This window comes from Ammodytes marinus (assembly GCF_949987685.1).
Source record: "Ammodytes marinus genome assembly, chromosome: 7".
Taxonomy (NCBI): Eukaryota; Metazoa; Chordata; class Actinopteri; order Uranoscopiformes; family Ammodytidae; genus Ammodytes; species Ammodytes marinus.
Window position 1 is genome coordinate 17009599 of NC_137211.1, and position 16371 is coordinate 17025969.

Here is a 16371-nt window from a genome sequence, read left to right on the forward strand (position 1 = left end):
GAAGTTTAGTTATTGGTTATCAATAGAAGTTTGTTGATTTTTATTGTAATTTTATTAATTTTTACACTGTGTGACGGCCCGGGGCAAACTTCTGCTAGTCTGTGAAGACTGGAACTCCTCCGGTGCACCGTGCAGCTGTCTGTGGAATATTTGAGTGAGGGGGTTGTGGCTGTCCTGGTTAGCGGTGGGCTAATATCACACAAGGACAACATGAGCTAGGTGTTACAACCAGCTAAGACAGTTTACTTGCTCTTATACCCTCCTACTCGCGGCGAGAGCACGAGAAACGCACCTGTTGGACCCTTGTCACACTGTGTTGCCGATAGTTAAACATGTCGAACCAGCATCAGCCGCCTTTCCCGATCCAACAGCAGCCTAATCTGAACTCTGCTCCTTTCCCACAGTGTTTAGTGACACCTTTTAACAAATCTCTTCAAATCAGAAGGAATGTAATAACAGACGTTTACAGTGTCACAAGTCAGGTGCTCGGGATGGGGATAAATGGCCGAGTGTTGGAAATATTCCACAAAGAGAGTGGAGAAAAGTATGCACTTAAGGTAAACATATTGTTTTTGTTTCGTTACAGAGTTTTATGTATTAAAATAAATATATCAAACAATATAAACTGTACACTTGATAATATATTGATTGAATGGACTGTTAATAATAACCATAAATAAACTTTCCGGCCTATTTTGTATTGTGACTGCTAAACACCACTAAAGTGCACTGGCCTGGTGTCATAGTTGAAGCCTGCACCACTATAATTTCGTATTTGTTAGTAAAGATAGCACAACATGTTTTCTGTGGTAGCCTATGCTACTCCTACTTATAGTTACAGCGATAGGTATCTGATACTTATTTGGATATGGAGGAAGACATACGTTTGTGTTCATTTAGATGAAGGTATTTGCAGACACCAACTCTAGAAATGATCCATAGTTTTCTTACCAACAGGAAGTCTGTCTGGCCAGAATGTGGTTTGAATTTAGACCCATTTGACGAAAACCATGTGTATGGTGTGTTCATTTCTTGTGAGTGTAAGCCCTGCTCAAAGCCAGCTGCTGAAGCTGGCAGATTATAATGTTTTAAGCTAAACTGCCACTCTGAAGAGAATATTGTGCCAGCACGTACTTTTGGTTTCAAGGTCGTTACAAAAGGAATTAAAACAGTCGATAACAAACATTTTAGGTCCAGGGTCAGAAGCTATCATGCTGAGCTTAGAGTTGAAGGAGAATGGATGCTTTCATCTTAGATTTTATGAACTGTGTCTACTATCCTTTCCTCAGAACACTATGTGTCCCCATTGTCAGCCTGTAGGGAGTGCAACATGATTATATGACCACACAGCATTCCTTTGGGATCAATTGGTCACCCCAAAGGCATGTGTCATTCAGACCCAACTATAGAGTACCTGAGTGATGGGTGCATTTGGAGTGACAGGCAGCATTTAGAGATTGACTTAAATGCTGCTGCCAGAGTTCAAGATAAAGTAGTCAATGTTGGCATCAGTGGTGAGTTATAGATTTTCTTTTGTCCAGGACACGTGTAATTTGCTGTCATTGAGGTTAGCATTCTCCACAGTTGGCTTTGTCGGTGTCTAATTTCTGTTCCATTGCCATGCAAAGTATATATTGTCCAGTAGCTTTGGCCTCTAGCCTTCTGTGTTGAGGGCGTCTGTTTTGAAAGAGGAGTGTTGACTTTTCCTATCCAAAGGCTGCCAGCCGTAAAGAGAGAGGGGAACATGCCTGTGTCTAAAAGTAGCCTCACACGCAAGGCCTGAGATGACTGAGAGATTATGACGTCTGGTGTGGTACAGCAGGATGAGGTGTCATGCAGATCGCACACTCTCAGCTTTTATTAGGGAGTGTGTTATCAGGCACTGGTATGATGATTTGCGCTTGATCCACCACCTTTAGCTGCAGCATAAAGGCATATGGTCCTTTTTAATAAAATAATAACACTCAAGTTATTGTGTTGGTCAGGTCCCGTGCAATTTTTTCCAGAAGGTTTTAACCAGATGTGCATGAGTTGTTCGACAGTGGACAAACAGGATGTGCCAGTGTCGGTACAGTGTACAGCACACATGTGTAGTAAAACAACCTTATCTTTCTAGCCTGATTCTTTGAATGTCTGTAGGTCATCTTAGTTTTGCACACTGTTTGGTCTTAAATGAACCATATTGCTGACAATTCTGAGGTCTTGTGAAGTCAGTGGATAATTTATCCTTTTCTTTTCGTGTTATATTATGATATATACAGTATGAGACAGAAGCCACAAGCAGGTGACTGCCTCTGAATGAACCTCATTAAATCATAGTTTTACATCATTGGAGTTGCTGCAAATGTTTGCAAGGAAAGCAAGTGAAATTTAGCATCCAGGGATTTTATTATTGTGATGAGCTCATTTATTTGTAAGCAGTATTAAACATACTGTGTACTTTATTGTTTACAGAACTCAGTGTTTCCCCCAGAAAATGTCTTAGTCAAGGTGGTCACTGCCCCGTGTTAGGGGAGGCGCGGCGCAGCGCGGCGCCGCAAAAATTTTAGGGGTATTTTGCTCAAAGATGCCAATGCGCCGTAAAGAAATAAACAACTGTTTATTTGAATTCAAAAATAAAACAGACACTGACCTTACAGTTGGCAATTTTGTTTGCTATGTGCAGGTACAAATTATGTGTAAACGTACAGACAGTACAAAGCACGATTAAAGAAAACTTCTACTGTTTTGGTGCAATACTATACAGACACACTAAATACAAATAATGGACCATACATTATGTGTATGCACATCAAAGTGCAAATACAACTTTTTAAAGTTTCTTTTTGGATGGGGGCTGTTGTGCGATTAATGGTTATTTTAAGCCTACTTGCTTGATTTATTTTTAAATACAGAGGTCGTTTTGGAACATGTATTTCCCAATTTAAAACATAAAAATAAAGCAGCATTGAAAATTCAGAAAATAAATCTTCTTGGCCTACACTAGCATGCTGTTTTAAAAATAACTTTAAATAATAAATACAATGTGTTTTCCCCTTAAAATGACTTAATGCATTTCAAAGACAGTAGGCCTAGTTTGGCACTTCTGTAAACACTTACTGAAACTTGCCTGGGCCATCACTCTCATGCCTTCTTCAAACTTTTCTCTGCGCTGATAGGTTGTGTTGCCACAGTGATGTGGAGTCTTAAACTATTCTAGCTTTGCAGAGCACTTCTTTCTGTTCAGCTAAATATCCCCATAGAACTGCACTGCGTTTATTATCGCCACCAGTTAAATCTCGGTTTGCTTCTGCTCGTTTAACTCTCCCGCGTGCATGCCGTGGTCGCGCGCGGTACGGTCGCGCGCGCAAAGCCGCAGACACAGAGCAGCTGATAGAGAAACGCTTGGAGACACATGCTTTTTACCGCAAATCGCGGCCTTTCGCGCAGTTATGACCATGCACAACACACACATCGCGCTTGCTAGTACATTAATTGTGCAGCACAAAAAAAAATAAAAAAAAAATTAAATATATATAGCTATATATATATTTTTTTGGGGGGGGTCGGTTGGTAGTCAAGGCGGGAGGCTGGCGTTGCTAAGGCGGCCGCCTTAGCTATAAAGCGCTGAACTATATATATATATATTTTCAGAAAATTGAGGAAATTGCACATAATGTTCTTTCCTCTGCTGTCTGTGTTTCAGATGCTGCAGGATTGTCCTGAAGCCAGGCGGGAGGTAGAGCTTCATTGGCGGGTGTCACCTTGCTCCCACATTGTACCCATCATAGATGTATTTGAGAATCTCTACCAGGGCAAAAAGTGTCTTCTCATCGTGATGGAGTGGTGTGTTTATTTGTTTTTCATGCACACTCTGAAACACACTCTGAAACACTCACAATTAGAGCTAATGTCTACAAAAGTTTACTGTATACAGTACCCTTACCGGGAAGTTGTGGCTTGTATTAGTTACTCTCTGTGCTGATGGAGCCAGCTTTTTGTGTCTGTTCAGCGTAGTAGTTTCCCATCCACTTCAGGACGTAAAGTAATACAAAAAGCAGGCAGATTCTGTTTTGTCAAAAACAACAAATCGGGTGTTTACTTGATGTCTACAACCACAACTTGTTACAAATTAGAAATGTATTTCTAATCTAAAGCAGGATATGATATGATGAATCCAATGTCATATGTTGTTTCTTATTGGGGAGGTGTACCGATTTGTTATTCTGTTCCTGTCCATTCCACTTTGTTTTGTTTTCAGCATGGATGGAGGTGAACTATTCAGTCATATCCAAGACAAAGGGAATCATGCTTTTACAGAAAGAGGTAAGCGGGTTATTATTTCTCATGAAAGTTGAAGTTGCAACCCTTACGATTGTAATGCTGGTTCACTTGGTGCACTTATGCTTACTGTTGGTAACAGTAAGTTGTTTTTTATACTATAACCCTGGGTTTCTGGGGCAGCAAACACTCTAGGAGCCACTGTTTTTCAGAAATACAATGGAGGAGCCAATAATGCCAACAGTTCAGCCAAACAAATATATGTTGTTTTGCTCAAGAAGTCAGTCAGTAATTGGCCTTTTCCCATCATGCATAATCAGCAAACATGCTGATTTCATGCTGCACACAGGATGTAGGTTTCCATCCAAAATGTAGCTCAGAATTTTCCATCCATGCTTTTTTTCCCGCCTCAGCCAAGTATAGAAACTTTCTTTTGTGAAATTCTCTTCCACTCAACAGAAAAAGTATTGTAGTATAAGCACTGAGCAGTAACTTTAGACATTTTTGATACTGTAGCAGAGAGTGCACATTGAACAGTCGAGCCGTTATCAGTGAGGTCAAGTTACTAGAGATGAAACAGTAGTCTTTTAATGAGCTATTTAGTGATTCAGTCGTCACAAGCAATGCAGGGATTTGCTTTGTCAATTATGGTATTTAACAAAATATTTTTTATCCAAATACATCATGTTGTGTACTGGAAAAATTTTACAGGTATTATCCACTATTTTCCATTATTTGATAAATACAACAATTAATGGATTATTAAAAAATATTAATTGATAATAGCATAATTGCTCCCAATTACGTCCCAATTAGAGACCTTCGCCCCCAGAATGGTTGACTCCGCCACTAATAATATTAACTGGCCTACTATATAGAGAAGTAATTACAGAAGGTAAACGCATTGAGTGGCTAATCCTGACGAAATTCCAACCACACAATACAACCAATTTCTTGAGAATCTAAATAATTATAACTTAAACAATCTCAAAATGTGCTGCTTAATGTGATGCCCAATCCTCATCTTTCTGTTTTAACTATCAAGCTCCATGTTGTCCATGTTAAGATGTTGTTGAAGTATGTTTCTATGAAAGCAATGATGCACCATGCCCAAGACAAATTTCCCCTCAGGGACAATAAAGTTGAACCTGACCTAACCTAACTCCCCATGTCATTTCCCTTTACTTCCTTTTTACTCAGAGGCCTCGGACATCATGAAAAGTATAGGGGAAGCCATACATTTCTTGCATTCCATCAACATTGCTCACAGAGACATCAAGGTAAATACTTGGCTGTATATTATATTTTAGACACACCTTCAACAGTGGACTTGTTTTTACTTCATGTTACACAAGATAATTCTTCGAAAATAAATGTGGTGAGTGAAATTGTTACTGTGCTTTTATGCTTTGTTCCGACTGGCAATCAAATATTCTGTGCATGCCAAAGAGCCAATCTTTCACGCCAAATGGCACAATCAGTAGAAAACAATCACAATACTATTATTCACATATGTTTAGCAATCTAGTAATTTTGTAAAGGAAACGTGTTCAAAGTGTGATATTTACATAATACGTATTTAGAGTGAGCAAACAATGACTAGCGGATTTGGCGGATTGGAGGGCCACTTATGGTTTCCAAACAATTGTGTCTGTGCTAAAAAATGACGTACATGTTCCCAGAAAGGTTTTATGTTTGTTTGTATCTGGATCTGGCTACGAATCACCAATCCCTATTTTTCATTGTGTGCTTCAGCATAAAAGCACATAGAAAATGCAGTAATTAATTTGCTCAGTCCGAAATTTAGAAATTTGAATACAAATACACTAAAACATATACAACTCACATAATGTCATACAATCGTGCAGTAACGACAGTTTTATAAATATAGGCTAATCATAAATCACATATTTGCGTCAAGGAGCTTAAGATCTGCACAGTTTACCACACTCTACCATAAGACCATTGATACAAATACGGTTTGAAATGACAAATTACACTTAGTCTTACCTTTAGTTGTTGAGGTGTCTAAAACCTGCAAAACGAGAGAACTGAGCTTAGAATTAGAAAATGTGCAAGTCTAATTGGAGAGTCACTGAAGAGTGAACTGCTGCATGGTGGTGTTGTTTTTCACTTTAACTGACACAGAGGGACTTGATGAAATAGACAGAGCTTTCGTTTAGGTTTACATTAGCTATTTATTTATTTTCCATAATTGTTATTTTATCCTGTGATTATTGTTGAGGTATGCAAATTCTATTCTCCACAAGTTTGATCACTGTAGCTGTCTCTTGCAGCCAGAGAACCTTCTGTACACCTCCAAAAGGCCAGATGCCCTCCTCAAGCTGACAGATTTTGGGTTTGCCAAAGAAATCACCATGTTGAACTCATTAGCAACACCGTGCTTCACCCCCTACTATGTTGGTAAGACCACACAGCATGTGATTTTGAAAAGTAACTTAATACTATAAGGTTGAAGATGCACTACTGTAGAGACTTGGCCATGCAAACTGATTATTACACTTGTGTCACAGTTAAGAATGTAGTGTTTGCTGGACAAGCTAGCTTTTGAGTGTTTTCATGAGGGATTTGACATGTTTTTGCCTCCTTTGTAAATTGGCTACTTTGATGTGGTTGCCAAGTCCTATAAACACTACTTTGATGACCTGTTTTTGTTGTTTTGTTTTTGCAGTCATCTGTCTTTTTATGTACAATTATCAAAGGCATCTTCTCCAGTCCCATTTAAATAATTTCTCTTGATACTGTGGCAGCGCCAGAAGTTCTTGGTCCAGAGAAGTATGACAGATCCTGTGACATGTGGTCTCTGGGTGTCATTATGTACATCCTGTAAGTTGATCGATGTGATGTATTCTTGGCCTCTATAAATTAACGTTGCTTCTAATTATGTGATCCATCTTGTCATCTGGCAATTTTCTTCTGTTATACATGCAGGCTTTGTGGATATCCTCCCTTCTTCTCTTATCATGGTCTGGCAATATCCCCAGGAATGAAAAGACGGATCCGGAATGGGCAATATGAGTTCCCCAACCCAGAGTGGTCCGATGTGTCAGAGGAAGGTGAGAGTGAGGCAAATAAGTGTTTTATCGGACAGCAAGTTTGTCATGTAAATACTCCCTTTCTGTACCTCCTCTTTTACTTTCCACACATGCTCATCCACTTGAGATAAGTCTAATTTGTTTCTCCTGGGAACAGGCGCATATCACCTTCTGAGTAAAAGGTGATGTTTTACCCTGGCATGATACACAGTATAGAGTAAATGAGAGAAATTCCATCTTTTCATTAATTCCAGTAACTGTGTTCTTCTGTGCTTTAAATACAAAAGCACACAAGCAAAGCAAACCATTGCTAAATGTCAGTCTTCTAAAAATGTCCCCAGATCGTACATTGTGCAATATAGGAGCGCACTGATTTTTATCTTTTTTGTTCAACTTTCATGTATATTTTTGTCATAAGAAATGAGATTGATGACCTTGTCAAGCTAAATCTGTTCAACATAATTGCATCTTCTATGATGACATTAAAATATATGTCTCATGTTAGTTGACGAAAAATATGACCGTTGAATGATGACGATATTCTGTTTCAGCCAAAAAGCTGATTTGCGACTTACTGAAAACGGAGCCCACCCAGAGAATGAGCATCACCGAGTTCATTAATCATCCGTGGATAAATGTATGTAAGCAGCTTCCTGTAGGCTTGAGTCTGTTTAAACAGTTGCTGGTTTAAAAAAAGAAAAAAAAAAGTTTTCTTTTGTGCTTTTTTCGATATCCTCTCACCACTGAAGCAATCAGTCGAGGTCCCACAAACACCCCTCCATACCAGCCGCGTACTGAATGAGGAACAAGACGTCTGGGAGCAGGTTAAAGTAAGTGTTGGTGCTGTTCAAATGTTTCACTCTGTGGCCTAGGTTTGTTTTTATGGTGATTGGGTTGAGCATTGATTTGTTTTTGTACTGTTGTGTATATAATTGTATAATTGACTGTCAGTGAACAATGAAAACCATCAAATGCAGAGTAGGATTTGAAAATTGTTCGTACTGTTTTTATCTTGTTTTTGTTTGATAAAAGTGATATTTTTTGTTATTATTAGGAGGAAATGACAAATGCCCTGCAAACGATGAGAGTGGACTATGATCAAATTAAAATCAAAACTATCGAAGACTCAACTAATCCCCTGCTCTTGAAGAGAAGAAAGAAGACTAAAAACTTAGCCTCACAGCCTCCATGATAGTGAGGTAAAGAGTTTTGAAGAGGTGCACACACACACACACACACGCACACACACACACACACACACACACACACACACACACACACACACACACACACAGAGAAGAGCTTTAGGGGAATAAAAAATATTTAATTTTTAAACATTCATATGCATTTAGCAAATGTGCTTTAAGGACAACTCTATTATGCATTAAAAGGTATTCTGTTTTTGCACTGAGCCTATTCTTAAATCTACTGTATGTGTTGTTCATTTGGAGAGTCTTTGTTGATCTGGTGTAACTTTTCAGTGAGTCATGTGAGTGAGCTTTATAGGTGTCAGTTTATCAGTTTTTCTCTACTTTGAAAACCATTGACAGACCTTTTGCATTGAAGATGCTGCCATTATCATTCATATTTTGCAATTGAATAAACATTACCAGAAACCAACACTTAAATGTTTGTTTGCTGATGTGTTGTTTTGTTACCACAAAATACTGTAGGTGTTTTCTTGGCACATTGTGGTGGTGCAGTATCTTAAACATACCTATAGCAATAATCACGCTTGCTGTGAGATGGGTAATAATTGCATTTGATTGAAGAATGTGTTCTGCCTCTTTTTTCCAAAGGAAATAGGAAAGTAGTGCATGACGTCTGTTGTGTGAGGCTTTGGAAGGTGGATAGCGGTAAACGTTTAGAGGGAGAAGTAAAGAGATATGCAGTGGTAAAAGGTTGTTCACCACAACTACTGTTGTATCTTGTCTGTCCTTAACTCTGAATTAAATCTCTTGATATGTTCTGTCGTTTTGCGTGTTTTTTGATCAGTTAGCCGTTCACTATAAGCATTTAATTAGCATATCAAATAAATGTCTATTTGTTCAATTGTTTCTAACAAATAAATTATGAATTTGATGAGGTGTTGACACAAATAACATTTTAGATCAAGCAGAATGAATGGGGAACTGGAAAACACTTTTACACCATTATGTCGTGGAAGTTTTTAATCAGTTAAACCTTGTGGGAATAAATGAACTGAACCTTCTCAATATAAACAATTTAATAAAAGTAGATAAAACAACAGAGTAAAGTTTCCAACCTGCATGGTCAGCCCCCGATCGGGACTGACCCTATCTTTTGGTCAGACAGGGATTCTAAAGGCCCCCTTCAACAACGGGGGTGTCAACTAACAGATGGTCAAACAGCTCTCAGGGGTTTATTGTGGTTTATTGTGGTCAGCCACAATACACCTTAAACTAGTTAAAGCAACTGTTGTCAGCACATTTCTTCGAGGAAATGCACATGTGTTAAACTGATGTGATATACATATAGAAAAACAGATCAATACGATGGTTACAAATAAATTTGCCCTCACACATTACAGTTATTTTGGATGTTTTGCTTTGGATAAAAGCCCTACATTTTGCCATGAGCAACAGTGCACATGTCAGACAGGTCTCTTTCATCTATAACTATAGCATTTACTATGGCGGCATAGGCTGAAGTGTGTTTTCAGGAAAAAAAAAAAACAGCTGTTGGCAAAATGTTTTGTCATGAAAAGGGCTAATGAGATTAATAGTTGTGGATATTTATTTACCTTTATAATAACCTAAAGTATTACTTATTTGGGCTTAGTTTTATACATAAGGTTGTTTTTGCACTGATAAGTTTGTGACAAAAAAAAATGTTCATGCAAAAGTGTCCCAAATGTGTATCCTCAAGCGATCTTGTTTTCTTTGCCTCCTCAAATATTGGTGGGAGTGGAGTGGGGGCAAAACCTAATCCATGAAATCTTTTATTAAGTTTTCCTGCTCTGATTACATCAAATGCAAGGCCCATTCGGAAAGACAATCTGACGGATGATGGGGCTCTGCTATCTGCAGGCGCCAGCACACACATATTTCTACTTTCTCCACAGCTTGAGCACTGTAATTGAAGAAGGTATTGTGCACCTTTAGAAGGCATGAACAGACACGGAAAGAAAAAAATGTTCTAGGTGGATGATTTTGAACAAATAACAGGGTCGTCAGGCTCTGTACATGTTGAAACATAGACAAAAAAAACATGTTCAACTTAAGAGTACAATCATAAACTTTAACAATGATGCATTTTTTAACAAAGAAAATGCACTCCACTAATTACAGTGCCTAGTCTGGTTAATTTAATTGTCTATACCATGATCCTCCACCATCAGCAAAATTTCCGCCATCCAACAATAAACTGCGAGTCAGACTTGACGTGGCTTTGCTAATGATAAGGTATGACATAGTAAGGGAAAACAAGGCTGTTAAAAAGCAGATGTGAGTGCCAGTTCACAGATGGGATTGATACTGACATGGCTGCAGGTGATATTTTGTATAGGTTCAACATGCTAGTGGAGAATGCAAGTGCCTTAATGAGAGTGGGTGTCTATAGGGCTGGGGCTGCAGATATGCAGAGGGAAGGGGGGGGGGGATATTTAACCTTCTACAAAAACATATTCCACTCAGTCTGAGAAAGACAAGTGCAACGTGAGCAAGCGAGGAGGCATCATCTCTGATCAACCAACCGAGTAGGTAAACTGTAACACTGTACATTTAAAGAGTGGAGCAGACAATTAGATCTGTCTTAAATTACTGAACCAGCGTTAAAACATGTACCTTTTACTTGTTTATGACAGATTTGTGGTTGGCTTATATGTAATTTTACTTTATTTCAACTTTATAATATAGGCTATATTTTTCTGCCCTGGTTTTCCATCAGTGATCATGCAGACAGCAGTGCTCCTCCTCATAATGGGACTAGTGGATCTTAGCATCAGCCAGTATCACAGCCAGTGGCACTGGCTGTCCCATCTGCGAGGGCGTTGGCGACATGTCCCCTGGCAGGCCGAGGACATGGACTGCCCCCTGGAGTGCGACTGCCCCTCAGCCTACCCCACAGCTATGTTCTGTCACAACCGCAAGCTTCAGCATGTTCCCTACGTCCCCTCACATATTAAGTATGTCTACCTGCAGCGTAACCAGATCACAGGCATCCAGGACGGGGTGTTTGACAATGCCACTGACTTGATCTGGGTTGCGCTGTTCAACAACCAGCTCCAGTCAGACAAGATCGGAAAGAATGTCTTCAGTAAGCTGAAGAACCTTGACCGGCTCCTATTGGATCACAATGAGCTGACACGCGTGCCTTCCAACTTGCCCACATCCATCAAGGACCTGCGACTCGGTCACAACAAGATCTCAAAATTCCCCAACTGGTTCAAGGGGATGGCCGAACTCACCACCCTTCAGCTCCAAGCAAATGCCATAGAGGATGTTGGAGGTGTGTTCAAGGGACTGAAGTCCCTGACTGTGCTGGATATGAGGAAAAACAGGCTAAAGAGTATCCCAGAGCAACTCCCTGAGAGGCTGCAACAGCTCTATTTGGACTCTAATAACATAGGGAGTGTGCCGGCCGGCTTCTTCACCATGCTTCCCAAACTGCAGTTTGTCCGGTTGGCTCACAACAAACTAACAGATAAAGGACTTCCATCCAATGTGTTCAATGTCAGCACACTGGTTGAGCTTGACCTTTCTTTCAATAAACTGGAGAAAATCCCAGTTGTGAATAGGAACTTGGAATACCTTTATTTACAAGCCAATAAGATCAAAGGTATGAACACCTCTTTGTGAGGATTTTTGAAATGTTTTGGTTACTTAAAGGTGGAGTCAGCGATGCTCGAGAATGCTATTTGTCAAAATTACGTTTTGTCAAAATCAGTGAATATCTCGTCACGATCCGCTACCTGTCCATAGAGTGTGTGCACTTCCAAATCCAGTGTTAATACAAAGTCCAGGCTCTGTAAATTGGTATGTTGCTAGCCAAGGTTGGGTCCCCTTTAATTACATCCTTTCTTTACACTAATCTTAATCTAAGTTTTTATTTGTCAATTAACACACATGTAAGGTAAGTCACACACTGTCAAAATGTAATTTTCACTATCTCCTCCTATACATCTCTAACATACACATGCAGTCGAACTGAAGGGGGTCATTGCGCAGGGTCTGCAGCGGAGTAGTAATTTAGGTTTCAGTGTCTTTCTCAGGGACACTTCGACATGTGGCGGGGATACAGGGGATCGAACCACCTACCCTGTAGTTGAGGGTCGGCCACCCTACCCATTTCACCACAGCCACCAGTTTACAGAGCCTAGGCTGTGTATTAACACTGAATTTTTTTCCAGCGCACACACTGTACAGACAGGTAGCAGATCGTGAGGAGTTATCCACTGATTTTGACAAAAAATAATTTTTACATGAATCAAAATCGCTGACTCCACCTTTAAATATTTAAAGGAAACATAAAAGTCATGTTTACTGTACCACTAAGAACTGTAATGTGATGTGAACAAAATATATTTTTAAGTATAATCTTGTGATATGAAACTACAGTCTTCAACTGTTAAAAGTTGAGTTGAATGTTTAATTATAGTTTTCATCACTTTTGTCAGTTTTGTCGCTTTTTTTCCGGACCATTTCCTTTTATTTAAAATCAGGAACAAGAAAAGCTACTTTCATGCCAATGCCCAAAAATTGTCTTTAAGAGATGCTACTTCACTTTTATAGTCAAGATCTTTGGCACAGCAGGACACCCATTGATTGCTACTTACACAGTTATAAATCTCACATTTTCTTAATGGCACAAATGTGTGTGGTAAATGTATTCTTTTGAAACTCCCCAACACCACCAAATGGATTGGGCAAAAATCGACAACAGAATAAACTCCAAGCAAGAAGGAAGTAACTGGTATTTGACTTTAAGGAGGCTGATCTTATTATCCAATTTTGTGTCCTTAAGTGAGCTCAACTATTAAATCCGTCCCCATAGTTCAGACACGCCACCAGTTCGTGCATATGCTGTTTTGCTGTCTTGTTTTCCAAAGCACCATCCAACTTTATTTCAAAGCATAGCATCCTCCAGCCTCTATCCATTATTGAGGTCAACCTCCTCAGGGTGTATTCACACTGGGAAAGTCCGCTAGTGCACTTGCTTTGGTCCAGACCAAATAGATTTTTGATTTTTTTTGTTTGGTGTGGTCCACTTTCATATTGCCCCTTTTGCAAGTGAACCAGCATTACGAAGCAAAACCACACGTGATCTGAGGTCATTCATTCATTGGACAGACATTCTGGGGTGGAGAGAAACAGGAAGCACGAAGTTAAAACTGCGAAATATATATCATTGATATAATATAGGGCTAAAAATAATAAAAGGGCCTACATCTAACATATAAATAAAGAGGAAAAACATCAAATTATTGTTGTTTCATATGGTTATAATGTGTAGCCCTATGTCAATGCCACGTTATGTGGCTTGTATCCTACGATGTGAAACATAATTTTTACTGTATTTTTGGTGCTGGACGCGCGTCACGCAAGAAGAATAGGCTCAAGCTGACACTCAGCTGATTAAGCTGTGTATCAGCTGGGTCGGCGCAGTTCAGCTCCAAACTGACACGGGGTCAGTATTGACGGTCCCGTACATGGGGAGCAAAATAAAAACACACACTTCTTGCGCAGCGTGAACCTGTTGGCACTGTGCGGGAGACGCTACCCTCTCCTTCATCTGATTTACGCGTCCTCTCAATCAAATGTAATATATTGTTCTGGGCTCCCGGTCAAACCACAACTAATCTTCCTAACAATGGCGACAACAACACTTTCCCATAATGTGAAGCTGACGGCTATTTATTAAAAAAGAAAAGAAAGAAAAGGCACAGTGCCTCCTGCATTTGGGTCGGATCGAGTCCGAACAAATTCTCACCACAAACGAACTGCAGCAGAGTGCGTTTGGAAACGCACCGAGACTACCTCTTCAGCTGGGTCTCGGAGCGTTTGTTTGGTCCGCACCCGAGTGCGATTGCTGTATTCACACCTGCCTGAAAGATGCGCACCGAAGGCAGAATCTGCATCTGAGTTCGTTTCAACCGAACTAAACACGGCATGTGTGAATACACCCTCAAACTTCTCTTGTCTCCATTTTTTTAAGTTGGTTTTGTCGCTCTTTGGCCACGCTCTGCAATGATATAACAATGCACATCACATTGGGGCTGGGGACTAAGCATGCAGCAGGGACATTTATCAATACTAGATGACTGCCGAATCAGGATTTTCAAACTGTGTGTATCAGTCTTTAAAACTATGCCCTTCTACTGAGCAAACAACCCAAACTTTAAAAGAAAAACGTATACAAAATCCAATTCAACAGTTACACAGGTGCATTAAAACAGGATAAAGGAGAACGTTTCCCTTTATCTGAAGCCAATTACAAAAAGTGCATTCAGCCATGTGGATCCAATCCAACAATTTCATGAATAATGCAAGTGCATCAGTGAGGGAACTGACTCCGGCCCTCCAGCAGAGACATATTTAATGTCCTAGTAGGAGTATTAAGCTGTCCTCAACTCACTTCAAGTTTTCCCCCCTTGTTGTTTCTTTCAGAGTTCTCCCTGAGCAGTTTCTGCAGCGCAATCAACATGATAAACTTCTCCAAGCTGAGAATGCTGCGTTTGGACGCCAATGAGATCAGTGCCAAAGACATTCCGGCTGAAGCTGCCTACTGTTTGCGGCATGTTGCCTCTATTGATGTGTAGTGCTTCAATTTGTCTCAACTCATCCATGGTTTTGCTCCAACCATAACACCCATATACATCCCCTTGTCAACAGCCACTTTATATTTACCATGCATTTTTCACAGTCCACTTTTAGATAATGTATTGTTTAAATTATTTAAAAAATTTAAATACTTTTATTGTTACAAATGACTAAAAACACTATTAGTCAAACGGAGAAGTACACCAGTTGTATATTCATTAATGCAGAAGAGTGATGAGAACAAACTAATTTGATTATCAATTCCAGTAACCTGGCAAAAATCCACCCAAAGTATACATATGCTGTAGCTGTTGAGAAAAAGTTCTGCCTGTGTCATCTCTGGGAAAGTTATAGCACACAACTGTCATTCATGAGGGTGAGGAGCAGGTGACCTTTGCCTCCACCATGTGGCACGAGGTGATAAAACAGCAGGTAGAGCAGCAGTGATTCTTATCATTATAATTTATGATATGGTATAATATTCTTACATATTTACAGTCCCGTACATTTAATATGTAAAGTTTGATTGTGCTAGATGTTACATCTAATGGATACTTTCACTTTAAATACTTCATATTTGTTTTAATATACAATTAAAGAGTGAAAAACATGCAAGATACTTATGTGTTGGTTAAGATTTTTATAACTCTTATTGTTGTAACTGTTAACTAGCTTTTTGTGATTTTATATAAACTTTTTGGGGAGAAGCCAATGTCAGGTTTTGTAACAGGAGAATTGGCGATCATTCAGTTTGTATCCACTTAGCCAGGAAGCTATGAATTATATAATATTGTGTGAATAGAATCTTTCATCTAAGAATTAATTTATTATTTTGTTATTTTCCCCCCATAAATGCTGACAGTGATGCATTTTTAGCAGCAACCTGTTTTCTTTCCTTCAATTTTAAGGCCATAGAGGCAACAAGTCTAGAGAGAGAAAAAGGGAAACTTGACATTTCTAACTGGTCTTCTGCAGTTCCCACATGTTTATTGTTGAGGACAACTTGCCTTTTCATGTCCAGCAGCTGCCTTTAATCATCCACAGAAAGGCACTGAATTAAGTTAAAGGAATACTTTCCTTGTTCTGTAATGGAGCTTTGTCATGGGGTAAAGAATGAACTTCTGCCAATGCATCAGAGGCTTGCACGTTGATAAGCGGTAGCCTCTATATTAAGTGTGTTATATAGATCATGTTGTATTGGAGGCTGCACATGGTTTCTGCAGGGTCAGTTGGGTGGGGCTGTTTCTTATTTCTTTCCTCAGTTGTTCCCTAAA

General features: G+C 39.4%; 2 protein-coding genes across 2 annotated transcripts; both read left to right on the forward strand.

Moving 5' to 3' along the window:
• Positions 1-15: 15 nt before the first annotated feature.
• LOC307252684 (MAP kinase-activated protein kinase 2-like) lies at positions 16-8619 on the forward strand. Its single transcript, XM_080030422.1, has 10 exons — positions 16-557; positions 3686-3825; positions 4241-4305; positions 5461-5540; positions 6558-6684; positions 7032-7107; positions 7213-7337; positions 7868-7953; positions 8066-8146; positions 8371-8619. The coding sequence occupies exons 1-10, from the start codon at positions 333-335 to the stop codon at positions 8506-8508; spliced, it is 1143 nt and encodes a 380-aa protein (XP_079886548.1). The 5' UTR covers positions 16-332; the 3' UTR covers positions 8509-8619.
• Positions 8620-10983: 2364 nt separating this feature from the next.
• Positions 10984-15531, forward strand: fmodb (fibromodulin b). Its single transcript, XM_080031451.1, has 3 exons — positions 10984-11038; positions 11226-12116; positions 14945-15531. Exons 2-3 carry the CDS (start codon positions 11231-11233, stop codon positions 15094-15096), a joined length of 1038 nt encoding a protein of 345 aa, XP_079887577.1. The 5' UTR covers positions 10984-11038; positions 11226-11230; the 3' UTR covers positions 15097-15531.
• Positions 15532-16371: the final 840 nt, after the last annotated feature.

What these genes read in the sequence shown, in the direction of transcription:
- LOC307252684 (XM_080030422.1), top strand. Translation starts at nt 333, where the DNA reads ATGTCGAACCAGCATCAGCCGCCTTTCCCGATCCAACAGCAGCCTAAT. An exon ending in GAGAAAAGTATGCACTTAAG is followed by an intron (nt 558 to 3,685) that starts GTAAACATATTG and finishes TCTGTGTTTCAG; the next exon opens with ATGCTGCAGGATTGTCCTGA. An exon ending in CTTCTCATCGTGATGGAGTG is followed by an intron (nt 3,826 to 4,240) that starts GTGTGTTTATTT and finishes TTTTGTTTTCAG; the next exon opens with CATGGATGGAGGTGAACTAT.
- fmodb (XM_080031451.1), top strand. Translation starts at nt 11,231, where the DNA reads ATGCAGACAGCAGTGCTCCTCCTCATAATGGGACTAGTGGATCTTAGC. An exon ending in ACAAGCCAATAAGATCAAAG is followed by an intron (nt 12,117 to 14,944) that starts GTATGAACACCT and finishes TGTTTCTTTCAG; the next exon opens with AGTTCTCCCTGAGCAGTTTC.